The 22,023-nt window shown below is 36.7% G+C and overlaps 1 protein-coding gene across 2 annotated transcripts in view; it reads right to left on the bottom strand.

Annotated features, from left to right (window-relative positions):
* Positions 1 to 378: 378 nt before the first annotated feature.
* Positions 379 to 22,023, bottom strand: part of LOC115215519 (ras-related protein Rab-5B) — a 119,972-nt gene continuing 98,327 nt past the window's right edge. For both annotated transcript variants that reach the window (XM_029784692.2, XM_029784693.2), the window contains exons 3-6: positions 12,129 to 12,280; positions 7,411 to 7,533; positions 3,883 to 3,976; positions 379 to 687 (exon numbers count right to left, since the gene is read on the bottom strand). In XM_029784692.2, coding sequence (XP_029640552.1) covers positions 578 to 687; positions 3,883 to 3,976; positions 7,411 to 7,533; positions 12,129 to 12,280 — 479 coding nt within the window. In that variant the 3' untranslated portion in view covers positions 379 to 577. The remainder of the gene's footprint in view (positions 688 to 3,882; positions 3,977 to 7,410; positions 7,534 to 12,128; positions 12,281 to 22,023) is intronic.

Raw genomic sequence — 22,023 nt, forward strand, 5'->3', positions numbered from 1 at the left:
GCAAACAAAATAAAAACAAATAAACAAGAGAAAAAAATTTAATTGGAAAAAAAAAAAAAATGAAGAGAAGAGGAAAAAAAAACCCAGACTTTGTCCATGTTTTAAGTGTTGTCTTTCTGTCTGTGTCTTTCATTCTTCAGATAGGGCTGCAGCATATATTATCATTCTTCTGTTATGTGTAAAAAATACAATTTTAGTCCCCAACTAATGCTTTGATGACATGACCACAAGGTGGTGGACGTGGTGGTTACTGGTAGTGGTGGTGTTGCTGTTCAACTCTTCTCATTTGCTTTATATTTGTTAATTTATATATATACATATATATATATATATGTATATATAAATATATGTATGTATATAAATTTTTTCTTGTGTGTGTTGTTGCTTTTTTTCTTCTTTTTAATTAATTAATTAAAGGTCTTCCATTGCAGTGACATTTTTGAGTGACTCGCTGGCTGAGTCGTCATTTTTGAATAATAATTTTTTTTTTTTTTACCCCCGCACACATAACTTTGTCCACTCTTTCATTCGCTCTCAGCCACTGACTGACCAATACAAACAACAATGTGACACTACATTAATTGCAGCATCCGACCTTAGTCTGTTGGTTTTGGTCGTTATTCAGCGTCAGTCCCTGTTGTCTCTGTTGCGAAGTACCTCCAGCCTCATTCTTTGGCAATTTCTTTGCTGTAATTATAATAATTTTTATCATTAGATACAAGGATAATTAAGAAGTCAATTATCAAAAAAAAAAAAAAAAAAAAATTCAGATTTTAACATCAATATAAATAAAATTTCTTTTTCTTGAAATTACCAAGATCCTGTTAAGTGCTAACATTTTAGTGTGCCTCTAAGACAAACACACTAAACTACACAAATCAGATTATTAAACGTATCGAGCAAATGAGAAAAACCAATGTAATCCCCACAAATCAAGCTGCTTTCTTAAACACAGGAAGAATATAATGTAAACCTATAAATCACTAAAAAGACAAAATCATGGCTGGGACATCTTTGATAATCTGTTTGATCAGGATTGACCTTGGGCTGAACAAGAACATGACTTCATTCTCATCATGATCATAGACTCAAAGAGGTTTATCCAGAACTAACAGAGCATTTTTACTTTTAGCCTCCTTAAAATTTAAATTGCTTGAGAGGATCTCCTTCGTTGATAATGTCTTTTCTTTAGCTTCACTGAAATCTTTACTAAAACAAATTTTGATTTAGAAAAAAAAAAAGCCTCAGAAATCTTACCTACATTGATGAATTAGCAGAAATAACAATCAAAGAATAATAAGAGTAAAATATGTGAAGGTAAAATTTCAAATGAATGAAAAATTATCGAAGGTGTGTAAAACCAAAAACTCACAATACAAATACCCTAATTGTAAAAAAAAAAACCCATCAAAACTGAATTTTGAAAACAATTTGTTTTCAGTTTTAAAAGTGATTAAAGAAACATGTAACCTGTTTACTTAAAAAGTAAACCTTTTTTTCTTGATGTATTGCTGGGATATATAGAAGACATAAGCAAAAGCTTAAATAGCTTATTGAATACTTCTGTTCTTTATATACTCTCTTGTTTTCTTTCAATACTAAAAAATATATTGAATGATCAAAAGGCCACAAAGTTTGTATATTGGTATAAAGCCAGAAAAAAATAAAAATGAAAGCTAAGGGAGATAAGCAATTCCAAAGCCTAATTTCAGTGTATTTAAATTCAACCTTTAATTTAATCATGTATTGAGGAAAAATTGGAGCACATTCAATAATGATAGAATTTAACAAATGGAAACATTCAACAGACTACTTTAAGTTTACACTTGTCCTTAACATCATATCCCTGCAATGCACTTTTAATGTTTTCAAAGTAAACCTGTTTCTCACACTCTCTTAAAACTGTAAATGTCTTTTAAGACTGCTTTCTTTTTTCTTTTTAAGTTATCTCTAAAATGTTTTGAAGCCAGAAGATTGCACCAGGTTTCACTCTCCATGCCAAAACAGATAGTAAAAGCCTAGCGCAGTCCTCTGGCTTGCCAGCTCCTCTCAAACCATCCAACCCATGCCAGTATGGAAAACGAATGTTAAATGACAATGATGGATAAGTTTTCATCTTTTGTCATTACTGCATTCAGTATTCTGAATTTTTCAAGCTACTGACATTCTGATTTTTCCCTAATTTAAAATTTGCCATTCTTGAGTTCAACCTGCAATCTTCTCAGAAACTGGAGGTTGTTACTCATAAACACTAAGCATTAACAGTTCATTACTTTTTCATTATTATCTATTTGCTACACTATGCTTTTAGCCTTTTAGTACCCAGATTATTCAATCAAATGTAATATTTATTCAATATTGTTTTGAATTTACCCTGCATTATCTCATAACACTGAGATTTCAATTATGTAGCTGTATATTTTTTAGACTAAGAATGTAGGGTATGTGTGAGAGGCAGGATCTGGCTAGTCTGAACAATAAAACAGGTAGAGTATTTTGACCAGATATGGTTGGTTCAAATGCTAAAGGCTTAAATTTTTGGTAGGAAAAGCTTACCGAGAGCACTGCTCAATGTAATATGTCATAAATTTGCTTAGGATTCTGAACTCAAGCACTTTATCAGAGAATTTTTGCCATCTCTCCACAGCCAGATTTTCAAGTCCTCCAGATCATTACAGTACACACTTTCCCAAAATATTCAATAAAATAATCTCATTAAATCCAGTTCCTCACCCTCATTTCTCATCCTATTAAGGAACCTCTAGTTCTTTTGGTTGAGGCCAAGACCTCAGTGTAGTCAACCTGCAGCAGAGATCTTTTCTCATCCACAGATTACCTTACTGTCCAGTAATTTTTGTACATCATTTGTTGTTAACATTTTTATTAAACTACAGGGGTTCTTTTTACAAAAAAAATACAAAATAATTAGAAGTTGGTGTTCATGACCCCAGTCAAGGAACAGTAATTCTCACTAGAACCTCAAATCTAGTTAATCCCAGCAATTATTTCCCATTTTATGATAAATCCACTATATCTGATGAAGATAGATAACAGTAAATTCCACCCCCAGGACACTACTGGTATAATTTACCATCAGGATTTTGATTGAACACAAAGAAAACATCAAAAACTAGCATGAACATTTGTCATTCCACAGCTTCAGAATTGTTTCTGACTTTAGGTAAGGTTATTAGAGAGAGAGAGGGAGATGGTCATTTGGACCCTAAACTCACACCCTTACAAGACTAACTATAGTTAGGTCTGACAATATAAAATATTATTTTGCTGCTTAAAAAAGGCAATAGCATTGATCCTGACTGCAGTATGATATTGGTATTTATTTAACTGCTCTAACAGCTGTTTCTGATTAAATGTACAATATATAACTGCTTCTAAGGTAGCTTATATAGACACAAAACTAGACATTTTGTAGGGGTAAGCTAGTGCACCAAATATGTAACTGGTTCTATAATTACATGAACCCCAAATATCTCTGAAGTTTGAAAAATAAAGCTGTACACAAAAAGGGACATAATACTGCAAGGTATTTTATTTGCTACTCTACGACCCATGTTCCAATAACAGCATCAATAAAATACACCAATTATGGCAGGTTTTGACCCTGGAATGTTGAGGAACAAAAAGATATATAAAGTATTTTGCTTGATGTTTTACAATTTCAGCCAGCTGACTATCTTAAAAAAGTCTAAGACACGAAAGATTTGAAAGCCAATGTTTAATTCTGGAGTTCATGGTATGAAGAGAGAAATCATCCCATGGGAAGGGAGCCAATCTATCTCTGACACTTTTGTTTTAGACCCACACTGAAATAAAAATGAATTAGAATTAACAATTGACAAATAAAAGGAGTCATCTACTTACCAATAGCAAGGAATATTTCATTGACATTCATTGCAGTTTTGGCCGATGTTTCCATGAATAACAAACTATTTTCATCTGCATAAGCTTGTGCCTCCTGTAATGTAAAGTTGAGTCTTGCAACAACAACATCAATAGCCCCCAGAAACACCACATACAAAAGAATGGCTCTTTGTATAAAAGTTTTGTACAACATGAGAAAGAAGATTTAGTTCTAGCAAATACTGAAACTTATAGAATGAAGAATATATTTCAGGTTATTCCTTTCCGTATCGATTTGATTACATCAACCCCGAATACTTGACTGATATTTTATCAACATCAAAACGATGAAAGAGAAAGGTAACTAAATGATTCCTGACCCATGTCATTAGCCCACAAATCGGAGGAAGGGTCTAGTTGATTAAATAGATGCCCCTCCCCAGTTCTTGACAGGTATTTCATTTTTATGATCCTGAAATATGAAAGTTAAAGCTGAGCTTGGCAGGATTTAAAATTTTTAAAAGCAGTGACAAAATACTAAAGGGCATTATCCAATACTCTAATGATCTTGCCAATCTTAATGATCATTGACTAATAGTTTTTTTTTGTTGTTGTTGTTTTTACTCACAACTCACTTTACATTTAATTCTAATTAACATATTTAACATATTGTCCAACCCATGCTCGCAGTCCAACCCATGCTAGCATGGAAAACGGACGCTAAATGATGATGATGATCTGTGGTGAATCATTCTCTCAAAACACTGCTCTAACTACACACAAACAGGTTCATACAGGGGAGAACCCATATCAATGTGATATCTGTGGTGAATCATTCTCTGTTGGCAGTAGCTTAAATCAACACAGACATACTCATACAGGTTAGAAAATCATAATTTAACTAAACACAAGCATATTCCTATTGAAATCATTGCTGAATTAAACACAAGTGCATTCCTTATCAATTGGATTCATAACACAGTAATATTTTTTTCACTACAATCATCATCATCAATAGATGGAATATTAAAATCTAACACTGACTTATAAAATAAAGTTTCAAAGTTCTGGCAAAGTCAACAATTTTAGGGGAATGCAGTTAGTTGATTACACTGACCCCCCCAATACATGACTGGTACTTTCTTGCATTAATCTCAAAAGGATGAAGGGCAAAGTTTACCTCGGCAGCATTTCAACTCAGAACACAAAGAGCTGGAAGAAATACTGCTAAGCATTCTGCCAGCTCATTGCCCTCACTAATAAAATAATCCTTTCCACTATAGGCACAAGGCCTGAAATTAGAACTCAGAACGTTAAGATGGACAAAATGACACCATTGTATGCTTTACAATGTTTTACATATGCAGTGATAAGTAGAGAGAAACGGGACTATGAATATATATATATATACATAAAAGAAAAGAGTTGAGAATGACATACCTAGAGTGCACAAGTTTTAATATCTCAACTCTGTGTTTGTATTAATAATGATAGAAAAATTAAAGTAATGGAAGCCGCTTTTCTTTATATGCAGATATGAAAATATGGATTTTTCCAAGGAAAATATTGCTTAAATCCATTTTTCTATCTGTGTTAATTTCCTTTAAAAAGAAAAAACTTTTTTATACCTGAATATAAAGAAAAGATACATCCCTTGCTTTTGACTAATTTTTATACCATTATTAATATACTTCACTGTACACTAACAAGAACTTTTCTTTCCTACACTCACTCACAATATATATATAACTGAGAATGTGTGTCTGTCTGTGTTTCCCTAAAACTTGAGAACTACACAACCAATTTCATTCAAATTTTTCACATGTCTTACTTAGGGTCCATGTAGTTTCAAGGGCAAAAAAAATGTTCAACTTCTTGTCTAGGGCGAGCCCATAGCAATATCATATCTTCTCCACTATTTCAGTATTACGTGTTAAAAGTGAAACAAAAACATTTCTCTATTTTATGTCAGATACTTTCACTTTAACAATAAAAATTAGAGATAACTAGCATTATGACCTGTCGTTGCCGGGTCATAGTGCTAGTGTGTATATATATATATATATATAATTTACAAGATAAGGACAAAAGAAAAATCCTAATGCCAAAAATCCTACATTAGTTATATATATATATAAACATGGGATACTGAGAGACTGAACTCATTAATTGTTTCATCTGCAAGCATCTAAGATAGGAGTTGGCTATTGCAAGTAAATGCTACATGGGAAGCTGCTATTCAAATAATGGATTTATTAATGATGGAAGCTTATTTTTCTTTTTAATGCAAACGTTTGTGTTATCTGATATGAATTTACCAGTCCCCATTGCAAGTAAGATTGTAATTTTGTTTAAATTTGTATTGTAATTGGAATAGGCTAATTATAGTCTCCTTAATTCTGATATCAAAACTGAGTGTTTGTAATTTGATGCAGAACAAATACTGCAAAGATATTCATTTGAAAAGCACAAGTTTTGCAGTATTTCCAATGCTGTTTACATCCATTACTGATATACGTCATTAAAAAAAAAATACAACACATTACCACACAGCTTCCCAGTTTACAAAATTCCATTCTCAAAGTATTAAGTGAACCCAGGGTCATGAGAAAAATCACTTGCACTAAGTGCTGCACAGAGGGATCAAAGCCTGAGCTATATGGTTGCAAAGAAAACCTCTCAAGCAAACAGCCATATAAGGCAGATCTTACATTCTCTTGGGTTTAAAATGCTGACAAATTAAATTACGTCTGACTGCTCTAAAGTGCTTCCAGGTAACAGAATCCTGTCCTGTCTTTTGTCGTTCATCAGTAGCAGTGAAAATAAATTTAACCCATTAATGTTAAGATTTTTTTTGTCAAATTTAATACTTATTCATTCACATTGTTTTAAATTAATCATGCATAATCTTGTAACTTAGAGATTATGATGAAATGATTGACATTATAGGGTAGATGGCAGAGGCCAGATCTGGCTGGTTAAGCATAAAACAAGATGAGTATCTGGGCTGGATATGGCTGGTTTAAATGCTGAAGGGTCAAATATTTTTCTCTCTCGGCGAGCTGGCAGAAACGTCAGCATGCCGGGCAAAATACGTAGCCATATTTCATCTGCAGTTACGTTCTGAGTTCAAATTCCGCTGTGGTCGACTTTGCCTTTCATCCTTTCGGGGTCGATAAATTTAGTACCAGTTACACACTGGGGTCAGTATAATCGACTTAATCCGTGTGTCTGTCCTTGTTTGTCTCCTCTGTGTTTAGCCCCTTGTGGGTAGTAAAGAAATATATATTTATTTCTCTGTCACTAACTACTGCATATGTTTAAGTACTTATTTTAGATTTGTTTAAAAATTTGGGTAGAATCAAAAACAAAATTTTAAGAGACGAAGAACACAATAAACTTGAAAAAAAGAATACGTAATTTTCTCAGGTTTTGCAATTACGTTTATGATATTAAACAGACAATTACATACAGATAAAGAAAAATAGGGGAAAAAAAACAAAAAAACAAAAAACAGAAAAAGCTTATGTAGAAAATGATTTAACATACCTCATTTTCTACCATTCGTTTGTTTGCAAGATCAGCCTTGTTCCCTGCTAAAGCTATAACAATATTTGGACTGGCTTGTCGCTGCAATTCCTTTACCCAAGATTTAGCTCGACTAAAAGTATCCTGTGTAGACAAAAAGGAGAAAATAATATTTCACTGCTGAACTTCTAACATTGACACTGATAATTACATACAGATACACACATGACAATAAGTAGCAAGGATAGAAACATTTAATATATTCACTAGAAGAATAAAAGTTCTTTTTCGATGAAATACTACCACCATATCTGAGAAGAAATAGATTTCCTGGCAAACTCAGAAATAATTGTTTCTTGAGTAATAATTTCAAAGCATTCATAGATCAGGGTGGAAAGATGCAAGTGCTGGAAAATTCTCAATTATTTTTCATAAAATCATTTATTGCATTTGAATTTAAATAATTGTCATTTGTCTACAATCTTGGATATTTACAGAATTTTAAAAATTTTATTACTTGAAATTCTCCATCATGTTCAATGGGCAATGCAAGATCAGTGAAATATGAGAGAGAGAGAGAGAGAGCGTACAAAAGAGAGAGAGAGAAAAGACATTAAATAGTTCATTACAATAGAGAAGGAAACGTGTTGGAGACATTACCAAACCTTGGTGTATGCAAGTGTGTGGGACAGAGGCTCTATTGGCACATAGTGTAGTTTGACAAAGAGATTTCTGATCAAGAAATGAGACAGAAGACAACTTAGCCAGGAAGTTCTTATGTCAAAGGAATTGCTTGATATCAGGTACAACTAAATGACTTAAAATCTTCAAGAGTGAACAATTACTCATGAGTGACACAGAAGAGCAAATCTTTAATAGATCTGATGGTGACTGAAGAGAAAAAGAGACAAAGTGATGAAGGAGGCCATTAACATCCATTTCATTCACTTTTGAGATGTTGGATATATGAGCAAATAGGTTAATAACTTGCAGGTTTGGAGGTGTTCCCTTTTTGGAGGAGGAGGAAGGGTTCAAAATTTGTTTTAAAAAGAACTAGGGCTAATTGTAAATTGGAAAGTGCACCTTTTGAAGAGATGTTGTATTAACTGAGAGTGATCAAGGAGAGTGATCAGGGAGATTGTGAAACTGGGGTTGTGGAGATGGAGAGTTAAAGAGTATTAATTATACACAGTGTGAAAGGGTTGTTTTTTTTTTTCCTCACCAAATGTGCTACAGTCTGTGGCACTTGGGTTAAGGTGTGATGGCTTGGAGGATTCCACCAAGTTGGTTTAAATCATCTTGGTAAAGGATCAGCTGATTCTGCTGTGGTTGGGAAGGTAGGTCTTCCAGGCAACGTTATGCACAAAAGCAGCTCTCATCCAAAACAACCAATCAGCCAGTATGCTTCACTTATAAAACAAGGAAATATCAAAGACAGAGCAGTCTACTTTTTCACAATTCTGTTAGTTTATACATTAAACACATTAATCACGAAACTTTGAGCCAACAAAAAGTTAAGTGTTTATGAAAAAGCTATGCAAGTGAAATATGGTAAATGGAAGTTGTAGAAGCTGGTTGGAAGGACTGGTCTTGTTCTTGGATAAGATTTCATCTGCAGCTTGATTTAGCACTGTCACCTGGCCTTTGCATGCCTTTAGTTGAATCCACTCCATTGCAAGCCTTTCAGCCTCTACTCTTGAGGATAAATTCCTCCTTTCAGTCAGAGATCTTGAAAAGTGTCATGAGCATTGCCATTTCTTCTTTGACTAACCCATATAAAGAGTCAACGTAAGACATGGATGGGTTTCATCAGACTAAATGAAGACGCCTCTTTAGCATCTGCACCTACAATTAAATGTTATGGAAATCATCTTCAGGCTCACGCAAGTAATGAACAGATGGCTTTGTAAACAATTTATCCAAATGGTTTTCAGAGTTGGTGTTAGTGTCTTCACAAAACTATCAAGGAACGTTGGGATTATTTAAAGACACTTAAGGGTGAAGGCATTCTGAAAGCACTGTTGAATTAGTTGTTCACCCTTTCACTCTTCCCATGTTGTATACCTATCTTCCATAGTGTTGTGTAACCTGAATAACTCTTTAGAGTGAGGGCATAAGAAACGAGGTGAAAAATTGTTCTGGATAAAACCTGTCTAACCCATGCAAGCATGGAAAAATGGCTGTAAAATGATGATGTAGATGGACACAGTTAAGTGGTTGATGTTATATATTTATACACAAATTATAAATATTTAGAAATGACAGGCAGCAAAATATACCTGCAAAGATAGTCTGCCTCACCATCTTTCCACTGATTTTGAAATTGTAAACCAAGCCCTCAGACTTTCTTTTCCCACTGTCCTTGACAACATAGACCCAGCTGCCATTAATTCATCACAAGTCTGCTTGAAAGCTAAACTGGAATCCACTACCTAGTTTCAAGGAAACAGCCTCATTACTAGTCTCCTCGGTTACCACTGTAGGCTATCTTTCTATATTTGAATTAAGCAGGTTGATATAATTTCATTTCTCTTATTTAAATGCCTCAGATTGAAGGACATGAGCTGCTTTATGGTGCATGCAAAACTACCATCACATTATGGCTATACTGAGTGTTTACTATCTACAATTTATTAATAATGTTCATTATCATTTTGTAAGTTTCCAAATTAACAATATAGGCTTCAGAAGCACATGTGACTCTAGATGCCTTCAATTTTCCTGACAAACTATGCCCAAACCCTTTCAATCTAATACTAAGTTCCTTTGGAAGTTAACCTGAGTTTTCAATGATAAGAGACACTGATTGCCAGAAGCCTCAGACTAACATGGTAATAAAGGCAACCTGAGAGTTCTGCAATGAGCTCTTGGTGTAGTTATAACTAAGACTCTCTCCTCATGACAACATGGAAGCTAACATTCCCCAAGTTTTAGACAGCCATAAAGAGCCATTACATAGTTAAACCTACTCCAACATCATTTGACAGATAGCTTCTCAGTTGTATGGAAGGCAACTCAAGTAGGAAGTTGAGCGCTCTATACAATCTAACTGTATGTGTAGAGGGTTCAACACTAGCTACACAGAGACTCCACAAGCCACAGGGAAAGTGGCTCCATCTAGAAGAGTAAAATGTCCAAATCTGGTGCTGACAACTCTAGTGATAATGATGTGATATAATGCACCTAATTCGCACAGTAAAGGGGTTGTGGGATATGAAGGGCATCCAACTGTAACTCACATATCAAAAAAATATAACAAAGATCAGTAGCTTTCTCTGATGTCATGTGTAGCAGATGGCAAAAGGCAAGGCAAGGCACTATGCCAGAATGGAGCCATCCAATCTGTGCCAGAAAAAAAAAATATATGAACAAGAGGTTGCAGATGAACTAAATGTTGATCATCTGTACTGTACTGGAAAATTAAAATAGCCCAACAAGAGGATGTTACATAAGCTGGACAAAAAGAAAAAAAGAGACTCCCCACTAATACCTAAATCTGCTGTTTCTTTTGCTTAACAAAAGCTATACATTTTGATTTTTAATCACATCTGAACAGAAACCAGATTCTGTACAACAACTGAACACACTGTGCAGTAATTGGACTGAGATAAAGCACCATAACACTCGTGACCACTGTTTCGTTGTAGCCAAATGGAATCATTCACTACAATTTCTTGAATCCAGGCAAAAACCATCACGACAAAGAAATACAATCAAGAAATAGACAAACTGCAACGTTTACATCAACCACTGACTGGTCAATCAAAAAGAACCAATTCTTCTCCATTACAATACCCGACTATCATATCCCACTTATGTTTGAGCAAAACTTAAACATAATCAGCAATGAAACTACTACATGCAGGTTGTTCCCAAGATCTTTCTTCAACTAATCACTATTTTTTTCAAGCATCTTGACAACTTCCTGTATAAGAATGTCTTTACTAAACAAGCAGCAGCTCAAAACACTACAAAGAATTCATCAGTTCTAGGACTTCAAAAATTCTGTGCTATATATTTTTTCTCTTGTTGGCAAAAATGAGCATATTCTGATGGTTATGATTAATAAAACTGAGATACACTGTTTTAAAGGTGATGGTTAAAACTGATTATTTTTGCACCAACCTAATGTGTGTTTGATGACTGCACCTGATAGCCAACATCATCACCACAGCTAATATCATCGTCTTCATTGTTTTAACATCCACTTTCCCATGTTTGCATGGGTCAGGTGGCCTCATGCAATCATGGGTTGATCATTTTTTAAATACCACAAACACATACACAACTGTTGCTGAAGCAGGTTTCAAATCCTTGCAATTCCAGCTATTACATAAAAAATTAATCCTGAAACACCAAGACACATCTTCAACATTATCCTAGAAACACTATCTGTCCTGCAACAGCAACATCAAACAACCCTAACTGATCTAATCATTGGGTTGGGTGGTATGCACACCACTAAATGGTAAGTGTAGAGGAGCAGCACCAGCTACCGCACTGTTCTGGCAGGGTCCATCTCATTTACCAGAATCACGAAGTGTGTAGAAACAAAGTGAAGAGAATATAACATGCCCACACAGCATCTCTTGTCCCATAAAAGAGGCAGAGACATAATACACCTGGTCACTTTGCAGACACCCTACATGTTATAAGTAGACTCAATCAAAGCTGACCAGGAGCCAATTAACAACAATAGGGCTGACCAGGGCTACGCAGCAATAACTAAGAAGGCTTACCTGATTTGTTATATCGTAGACCACAATTGCAGCTTGGGCTCCTCTGTAGTACATTGGAGCAAGACTGTGATATCGTTCTTGTCCAGCTGTGTCCCAAATTTCAAACTTTACTGTAGTATCATCAAGACAAACTGTCTGAGTCAGGAAGGCAGCTGTAAAGAGAGAAACGGAGGATCAAAATTGCATTAAAGAAATCAAACAATTTTTGTCAAAAAATTGAGTTTAAAAACTTTTTGGTGCTAAAGTTCTGAATTATTATGACATTTAACTGAAGCAAACAGAATTTCCAAGGATTCAGGAGCAAAACAATATTCTATTAAGGTGGTGTTTGGAATATAACCCAAAAGATGTTTACTGAAAAATAAATGGGGATGGTGTTTAACAATAAAAGATGAAGGCAACACAACAAAATATCGTTTTCATCCATGAAATTATGACATTTCAATTGAGACTTTAATTTTAACATGAATATTGGCAGTCTCAGGCAGGTTGGTATTGAGAGGCCTAATATTCAGAAGTAAGAGACTAGACATTTAAACACTTAATAGTTTAGAAAATGTAAAATCAGAGTTTTATTTGTTGCTACCATTTTATCTCCATATTTAGCAGACCCCATTCAGCACCTAATTGTCCATCTCTCACTACCTACATCATGGAGCCAACCTCAGACTATTGTTGCTTTTCTCTCCAGTGTTGTAAATTATTTTAGTTGCAATATGAGACTTTTAATTAACTCCTTGTATCACCTTATTTTCAATATGATCTCATAGCTAAAACAGTTGTACTGCTTCACTTCAATTCAAAGGTAAAAAATTTTTAAAAAAAAGACTGAAATTTGATATAAATGAGGAAGTGTTTTAAGGATATGAGAAAAATACAAGGGGTGTTATGTTTGTATCATTCCAACACACACACACACATTTAGAGAGAAAGAAAGAAGTTAAAAAGTTAGGATTGTTTCGTATCAATGCTGATTTAGTATAGAATAGTATAAATACCCACCTGCCTTGGTCACCAAATATGAAAGCTTTGATATAACTCATTGATAAACCTATCTACTAACTGCCTTGGAGACAGCCTCACTCACACCCAGAATAACTTTGCAGCCCCTACATATCAATACAATAGAAACAACCAATATGCCAAGCCAAATCAAATTACCACCAAGTCTGCACATTCAGCAATGATGAATAGGAAGTGAACTTTGCAAGATGCATCACAAGGTTGTCCCACTAGTATGGCAGTAACTTTCAAGAAGAACTTAAAGTGAATAGCATGGGCTATTTACTCCTCTTCATATGAAACAATTTCCATAGTGCCAGTGACATAAAACAAACTGAATCCACACAAAGAAATACACATCACCAAAGCTGGTTGTGGTTTTTTTTTCTCTTGTCTGCACAAATTATATAGACCACAATAACCCACTCTATATATGTCAGCATGGAAAAATAGATGTATCCTGTGTGTGTGTGTGAATATATATACTGAATTCAAAATCGAACCAAATTCAACAACTGGTACCCATGCCAACATCCCTTCATTGGACACTAAGCTCTGCTTGCGAAAACCTGTTGGCGTAAGTGAAATCGAAATTGAACCAAATTCAACGTCTGGCACCCGTGCCAGTGGAGCTCTAACAGCTCCATCCAAGCAGGATCATTGCCAGAGCAGTGGTGGGCACATAAAAAGCACCACTTGAGCGTGATCGTTACCAGCGTCGCCTTACTGGCACGTGAACAAAACATTCGAGCGAGGTCATTGCCAGTGCCGCTGGACTGACTCCTGGGCAGGTGACACATAAAGAAACACCATTTCGAGCGTGGCCATAGCCAGTACCGCCAGACTGGCCCTCATGCAGGTGGCACGTAAAAGCAACCACTACACTCTCGGAGTGGTTGGTGTTAGGAAGGGCATCCAGCCGTGGAAGCTCTGCCAAATCAGATTGGAGCCTGACGCAGCCATCTGGTTCACCAGTCCTCAGTCAAATCGTCCAACCCATGCTAACATGGAAAGTGGACGTTAAAGGATGATGATGATGATGATTATATATATGCATATATATATGCATACAAATACACCCTTATACACCAATAAATTATGGAAACTAAAACGTTTGATACATAGGTTTGTCCAGAACTTATATATATCACGACAAACCATACTATAGTTTCATATTTAACCAGGAAAAAAAAAATACAATCCTCAATAGCCAAACTGTAATTAAAATACCAAGAGAAAATTAACAGCAATTATTACTAGGAATATAGCAAGAGCAAGTTCCCATGATTCAGTTTCAGCAAATGTAGCAGTACTAATGGTATTCTAGTCTTACACCTCTTTTGTAGCAATAGGAAAAGAAATTTAGTTGAAGTGAAATGAGTAACCAATTAAATATAACATGCACATATGTGTTACTGGTTGATTAATTACATGTATATTGGAGCGTGTGTGTGTGTGTGTGTGTGCATGCGTGAGCAAGCAAGAATATGATTGAGCATATCAGCAAAATTTCAATCATGGATGCAAATGTGTGCATACATGTATATAAACAAGCATACACATGCCAGTGAACAAGTGCTCGCACGTCGGTGCAGAAGTGCTCGCACATCGGTGCACAGGTGCTCGCACGTCGGTGAACAAGTGCTCGCACGTCGGTGCACAAGTGCTCGCACGTCGGTGCACAGGTGCTCGCACGTCGGTGAACAAGTGCTCGCATGTCGGTGAACAGGTGCTCGCATGTCGGTGAACAAGTGCTCGCATGTCGGTGAACAAGTGCTCGCACGTCGGTGAACAAGTGCTCGCATGTCGGTGCACAAGTGCTCGCACGTCGGTGCACAAGTGCTCGCATGTCTGAACAACTGTGCACATGTCTGAACAACTGCACATATGCCAGTGAACAAATGTGTGCATGCCGGTGGACAAGCACGCAAACCAGTGAACAAGCATGCATACGTCAGTGAACAAGTGCACATAATGCTAGTGAACAAGTATACACATGCTAGTGAACAGGTGCAGCTAGGTAAACAAGTATACCTATGCAAGTGATTAAAGCATGTATATTGAGCCCAATTCATATGTTGCAAGACATTTACTGCATCAATGAAAGGAGAAAACAGCAGAATAAGTAAAAGAGATTGTCATAGGGGAAGAGAGATCTTTTATGTCCCTGTTTGACCTTCTTGAAATAGTTGCCAAACCAACCTCAAATAATATTCCTGTCTTAAGAAATGAGAAACAATGTAGCATAGAAATACATACAATAAGACAGGATGGTTATGGCTGGAACACCTCTGACCAAAAGTCAGCATAATTAGGGCTGACTTGGGACTAAACAACAACTTATTGAGTATGTGTAAGCAAAGAAGTTGTGCATAGATATCATCAATCAACACCCATTTTCCATATATCAGCTTTGGCATGGTTTCTACAACTGGGTGTCCTTCCTAATACCTATTTCTTTATTACCCACAAGGGGCTAAACACAGAGGGGACAAACAAGGGCAGACATAGGTATTAAGTCGATTACATCAACCCCAGTGCGTAACTGGTACTTAATTAATCGACCCCGAAAGGATGAAAGGAAAAGTCGACCTCGGCAGAATTTGAACTCAGAACGTAACGGCAGAGGAAATACGGCTACGCAATTCGTCCGACGTGCTAACGTTTCTGCCAGCTCGCCGCCTTAAATACAAGCCTCCCCGGCGGGGAATCGAACCCCGGTCTCCCGCGTGACAGGCAGGGATACTTACTACTATAAGTGTGTACTGGGTGCTTTTAACATGGCACTGGCACTAGCAAGGTCAGCAAGTAACTTGTAAGACAGAAAAAGGACCATAAAAAAAAGCTCCCTTAAAGTGGACAGTGGATATTTGAGAGGGAGAGGTGGATTTATGCCGGATATAAGACTGAGGGACAAACAGGAGTAGCTGGGGAGAAAATAAAGAGGGTAGTGATGGGGTGCCAGAGCAAACTCTCAAGGTACAAGAAGGTGAGCATAAGAGTGGATATGGCCAGTGGATCATTACTCTTGCTACTTTTCTCTCACACTCAAATGAGTGAAAGAGTAATTGTTGGTTAGAAAGGGGGGAGGGGTTAGAGGTGTAGATGTGTTAATGTGAGTAACTGAGATATCAGGTGAGAAAAAAAAATAGATATGAATGAATGATATATGGAACTCAAAGGGCAAAGATGACACAGAAAAAAAGTCAGGAGTTGAATTTATTAGCAGTGGAGGGGATAGCATACAATCAAAATATAGTAGTGCAACCCAGCACAATTTACATTAAATCTATGGATGGCAGAATTCATAGGAAGGCAGAGAAAATACCTAGCAGTACTTAATTATATATCATTACATTTTGAATTCAAATACTGCCAGGATTAACTTTGCTGAAATGAGCACCAGTCAAGTACTAGGATTGATTTAATTAACTATATTTCCACTGAACGTGTAGCCTTTTGTGAATGTCAAAAATAATTATTAACTAGTGCATGACCTACTGTTTTATGCCTACAACAAATAAGAGCAAGTAAAGAACACTGGAATGAGAGAAACGTTACAGAGATCAGAATACATGCGAGTTTTTAACTCATTTTATTTCTATATGCAACATTATAGGCAAGAAACAGCAGACACAAGATTTTAACAATCAAACAATGTCTGTGTATGCAATATTTTTAATGAATTGAAGGCGGCAAGCTGGCAGAAACGTTAGCACACCGGGTGAAATGCTTAGCAGTATTTCGTCTGTCTTAACATTCTGAGTTCAAATTCCAACAAAGTTGACTTTGCTTTCCATCCTTTTGGGGTTGATAAATTAAGCACCAGTTGTATACTGGGGTTGATCTAATCGACTGGACTGCTCCCACCTCCCCAAAAATTTTGGGCCTTGTGCCTGGAGTAGAAAAGAATATTTTTAGTGAATTTAACATCTTTATAATTGGGATGTGTCTATGTGACCTTGGTATAGTAAATTGACTGACCAACAAAAATCTTTACTTCTGATGGATCCCCAACTCTGCTGAGAGCAACATACAACTAGCCAGGTGCAAACACATTAGTCACGTAAAGAGAGAAAAAGAGAGACAGATACATGGCATTTCTTCACTATTTTCTTAGCATTCTTTAATAAACATACAAAAACTGTTTTTTACTTTTGAAAATGGTAGCATTGAAAAATATATAGGTGTATGCCTGTGTACGTACATAGGTGCAGGAGTGGCTGTGTGGTAAGTAGCTTGCTTACTAACCACATGGTTCCGGGTTCATTCCCATTGTGTGACACCTTGGGCAAGTGTCTTCTACTATAGCCTCGGGCTGACCAAAGCCTTGTGAGTGGATTTGGTAGACGGAAACTGGAAGAAGCCCGTCGTATATATGTATATGTATGTATGTATGTATGTATGTATGTATGTATGTATGTATGTATGTATGTATGTATGTATATGTTTGTTCCCCCACCATTGCTTGACAGGTGGTGTTTACGTCCTGTAACTTAGCAGTTCAGCAAAAGAGACTGATAGAATAAGTACTAGGCTTACAAAGAATAAGTCCTTGTGTCGATTTACTCGACTAGAAGGCGGTGCTCCAGCATGGCCGCAGGTCAAATGACTGAAACAAGTAAAAGAGTATATATACATATGAGGGGGTGCTGAAAAGTTCCTGGCTTTAAGGGTGTTGTGAAAGGCCTGGTTGGAGGCCCAACCTTCCATGTTCTTTTACAGGGCTTAGGAAAACTGAAGAACTGCTGCAACAAATGTCTAAATCTGACGAAGGGAATATGCTGAATAAAATCATAATTAGCTGCTCCTCCTGTATTTTCTTTTACCCAAAACCAGGAACTTTCCAGCATCCCCATCATACATATACAGACAGAGTGAGTGAGAGAGAGAGAGGAGGAAGTATATTGAGTGAGTGATTGAAGTAAAAACTGAGGTAGAATGCTACCATGGCATCAGTACTTGGATTTGTGAAGGCAGAAAACTGGCAAGAATCATTATCATGCCAGACAAAGTGCTTTGCAGTATTTCACCCATCGCTATATTCTGAGTTCAAATTCTGCTGAGGTCGACTTTGCCTTTCATCCTTTCGGGGTCAATAAATTAAGTACCAGTTGCATGCTGGGGTCAATCAAATAGATTGGCCCCCTCCCCCCAAAAAATTTCAGGCCTCGTGCCTATAGTAGAAAGGATTATCTGGATTTGTGAAATGAAGTTCTTCATTCATGACGAACTGTCCAATCATGAAATGTATTTTTAAAATGCCTCAAAATAAATACTCGGTCAACTATTTTCTGAAATGATCAAATGGCAGACACTACAGTGGACAGTGCTTATGAGTGGTTTAAGTTACCTATGTATTGGGGGAGAGATTGAGGTGAAAACAACGATATGTAGATAGACAAATAAATAATATAGATATAAAGAGGCGAGCTGGCAGAAACGTTAGCATGCCGGGCGAAATGCTTAGTGGTATTTCGTCCGTCACTACGTTCTGAGTTCAAATTCTGCCGAGGTTGACTTTGCCTTTCATCCTTTCGGGGTCGATAAAGTACCAGTTACGCACTGGAGTCAATGTAATCGACTTAATTCCTTTGGCTGTCCTTGTTTGTCCCCTCTATGTTTAGCCCCTTGTGGGCAGTAAAGAAATAAATATAGATATAAAGCTTTGCTTATTGTAAAGTAACCAACATTCAAATTCAACAGAGAGAAACTAAAATATATTTGTTAGTTTCCTTGGGAGAAATTTAAAGAATAGAGAGTCACCATTGTCTTTTCATTTCATAATAAACTTATGTAAAGAATTATTTTTTGCGAAAGCGGTAGCTTAATGTCTTTAACTCTTTTGAAACCAATCAACTTGAAACTGTCGTTGGTTCTTATGATACAAATTCCCAACTTTAACCGTTTAGTGTTCAGATTACTCTGTTAAATATAATACTTTTTCACTCAAATTGTTTTGAATTAATCATGCATTATCTTATAGCTTTGAGGTTTCAGTGATGTGATTGTTTATTTTTAGCATGACATTGTAGGTTAGGTGTGAGAGGTTAGATATCGCCAGTTTGAATATAAAACATTTAGAATATTTGGGCTGGATATGGCCGGTTTAAACACTAAAGGGTTAAAGAGATCTAAATTAAAACCAAGCAGAATTTCATGTTAATTTATGTTCTAAAGATCTGCTTAATAATGACAGTTATTTTATTAAACCCTTAATTATTTTCAAAATTAATAGAAAAGACAGTATGTATCAACAGAAGTATGGTAACAAAGGGGTTAAATATGGTGTTGGGAAACGTTTGTGTCTGTGTACATACAAGGGAGAGTGAAAAGGAGATGAGGGGTGGAGCTGCAAACCAAACCAGACGTTAGATGGACATACTCGTCTACACTTTTACTTGTTTCAGTCATTTGACTGTGGCCATGCTGGAGCACCGCCTTTCGTCACACAAATCGACCCCCAGGACTTATTCTTTGTAAGCCTAGTACTTATATCAGTCAATTTTGCTGAACCACTAAGTTACGGGGACATAAACACACCAACATCGGCTGTCAAGTGATGGTGAGTGGGACTAACACACACACAACGGGCTCCTTACAGTTTCCACCTGTGAAATCCACTCACAAGGCTTTGATCAACCCGAGGCTATAGTAGAAGGCACTTGCCCAAGGTGTCACACAGTGGGACTAAACCCGGAATCAAGAGGTTGGGAAGCAAGTTGCCACACAGCCACTCTTGCACTCATGAGAAAATTTATCATTGCAATCCTCACGCACAGGCATGACTGTTTGGTTAAGGAGTTAGCTTTCCAACCACATAATTTCAGGTTCAGTCCCACTGCATGCCAACTTGAGTGTCGTCTACTATAGCTTTGAGCCAGTGGATCTGGTAGATAGCAACTGAAAGAAACCCATGGTATGTATGTCATCATTCAGTTTTATTTCAAGATATCTTGCCAATAGAGAAAGAGCCAGTTTCTAATCTAGATCCAAGGCTCTTTCATTGGTATTTCAACATCAACAGGGTATTTTTGCATATATTTATATATGCAGATTTGGTTTTATGTATGTATTCTCACGCATGTTGCATGTCTAGACATGATCATATATACTTAAATGATACAATTCTGGCTAAGTTTTACAGTTCCAGTTATGGCTTGGATCTGTAGTCTTTGAATCAGCTTTCTCCTTTCTGGTTTTGAGAAGCCTAATTTCACAAGATTGGTATTTAGGCAGTGTGTTACCTATCCCAGTGCCACAATAATTACTGGTATAAACCTGAACTTGTAATCTGGATAGAGTAGCCATAGATTCCTAAATAATTTTCAGCATAGGCGCAAGAGTGGCTGTGTGGTAAGTAGCTTGCTAACCAACCACATGGTTCCGGGTTCAGTCCCACTGCGTGGCATCTTGGGCAAGTGTCTTCTGCTATAGCCCCGGGCCGACCAATGCCTTGCGAGTGGATTTGGTAGACGGAAACTGAAAGAAGCCTGTCGTATATATGTATATATATATATATATATATGTGTGTGTGTGTGTCTGTGTTTGTCCCCCTAGCATTGCTTGACAACCGATGCTGGTGTGTTTACGTCCCTGTCACTTAGCGGTTCGGCAAAAGAGACCGATAGAATAAGTAGCGGGCTTACAAAGAATAAGTCCCGGGGTCGATTTGGTTGACTAAAGGCGGTACTCCAGCATGGCTGCAGTCAAATGACTGAAACAAGTAAAAGAGTAAAAGAGAGAAAAGAGTATAGGTATTTTCTTTTTCGCTTTATGTTAACATCCACTGGGCAGCTGATTTCCATAACTGTACACAGTTTCTCTTCTCTATCCCAAATTAATGTCAGGCTTACTATGTTTACATTTTACTGACACTTTCACTGGAACATTACACCAGTACTCCTTTTTATGAGTGGCTATGGCTTCCACCATATTGTGGTTTCTTTGTCCTCAGGGTTATCCTTCCGACAGATCTTGTTATACAGTGACCTAGCTACAACGTCTCACTGGTAGATGATACTGTGATTACATTTTCGGACAACTGCTTATGATGTGGATGATATCATTGGTGTAAATTCCAAAGTCTGCATCGGTCATCACGTTTCGCTGCTTTTCCTGTGTCCGTCCCTTTTGTGCGTCAGGTATTTGATTGATATTTCTTGTTCCGGGATTGCAAACATATACCCTTTAAAGTAGGAGTTAGTAATCCGGTTGTTGGTCCATGACAGACTGCTTTGATGTGTATGTGTGTACATGTGTGTGTATATATATATATATCTGTATGTGTATATATATGTGTGTGTGTATATATATATATATATATATATATGTGTATATATATCTGTATGTATATATGTGTGTGTGTGTGCATATGCATGTTTGTGTCACCTTGTCCAGACATTGTGCAATAGTTGTAAATGAGCATCACCATCGCACAAGCAGTGTTGTTCATTTCCAATCTGCTGTAAAATATGTCAGGCCATGGGGAAATATTACTCTGCTTGGAAAGATATGAAGAGTGACAACCGGAAAGGTATCTGCATAGAAAATTAGTCTGAAATGAATTCCATCTGACCCAAACAAGCATGGAAGAGTGGACAAGATGATGATGATGTTGATGGCAAAATAAGAGCTGTGGATTGGCAGAATCAGAGGGGAAAATGCCTTGTGATATTAGCCCGCAATTGACATTCTGAATTCAAATCAGACCAAGGTCAGCATTGCTTTTTGTCCCTCCAGGGTTGCTAAAATAATATAACAGTCAGATACTGGAGAGGATATGATCAACTATTTTCCTTCCACCAATTCCATGCCTTTTGCCTGATAGAAACTACGATTAAGTTGGAAGTGTGCATAATATGGATTTGGGTCGACACCATCCATGCAAATG

Source organism: Octopus sinensis, linkage group LG9 (genome assembly GCF_006345805.1).
Source record: "Octopus sinensis linkage group LG9, ASM634580v1, whole genome shotgun sequence".
In the NCBI taxonomy this organism is placed as follows: domain Eukaryota; kingdom Metazoa; phylum Mollusca; class Cephalopoda; order Octopoda; family Octopodidae; genus Octopus; species Octopus sinensis.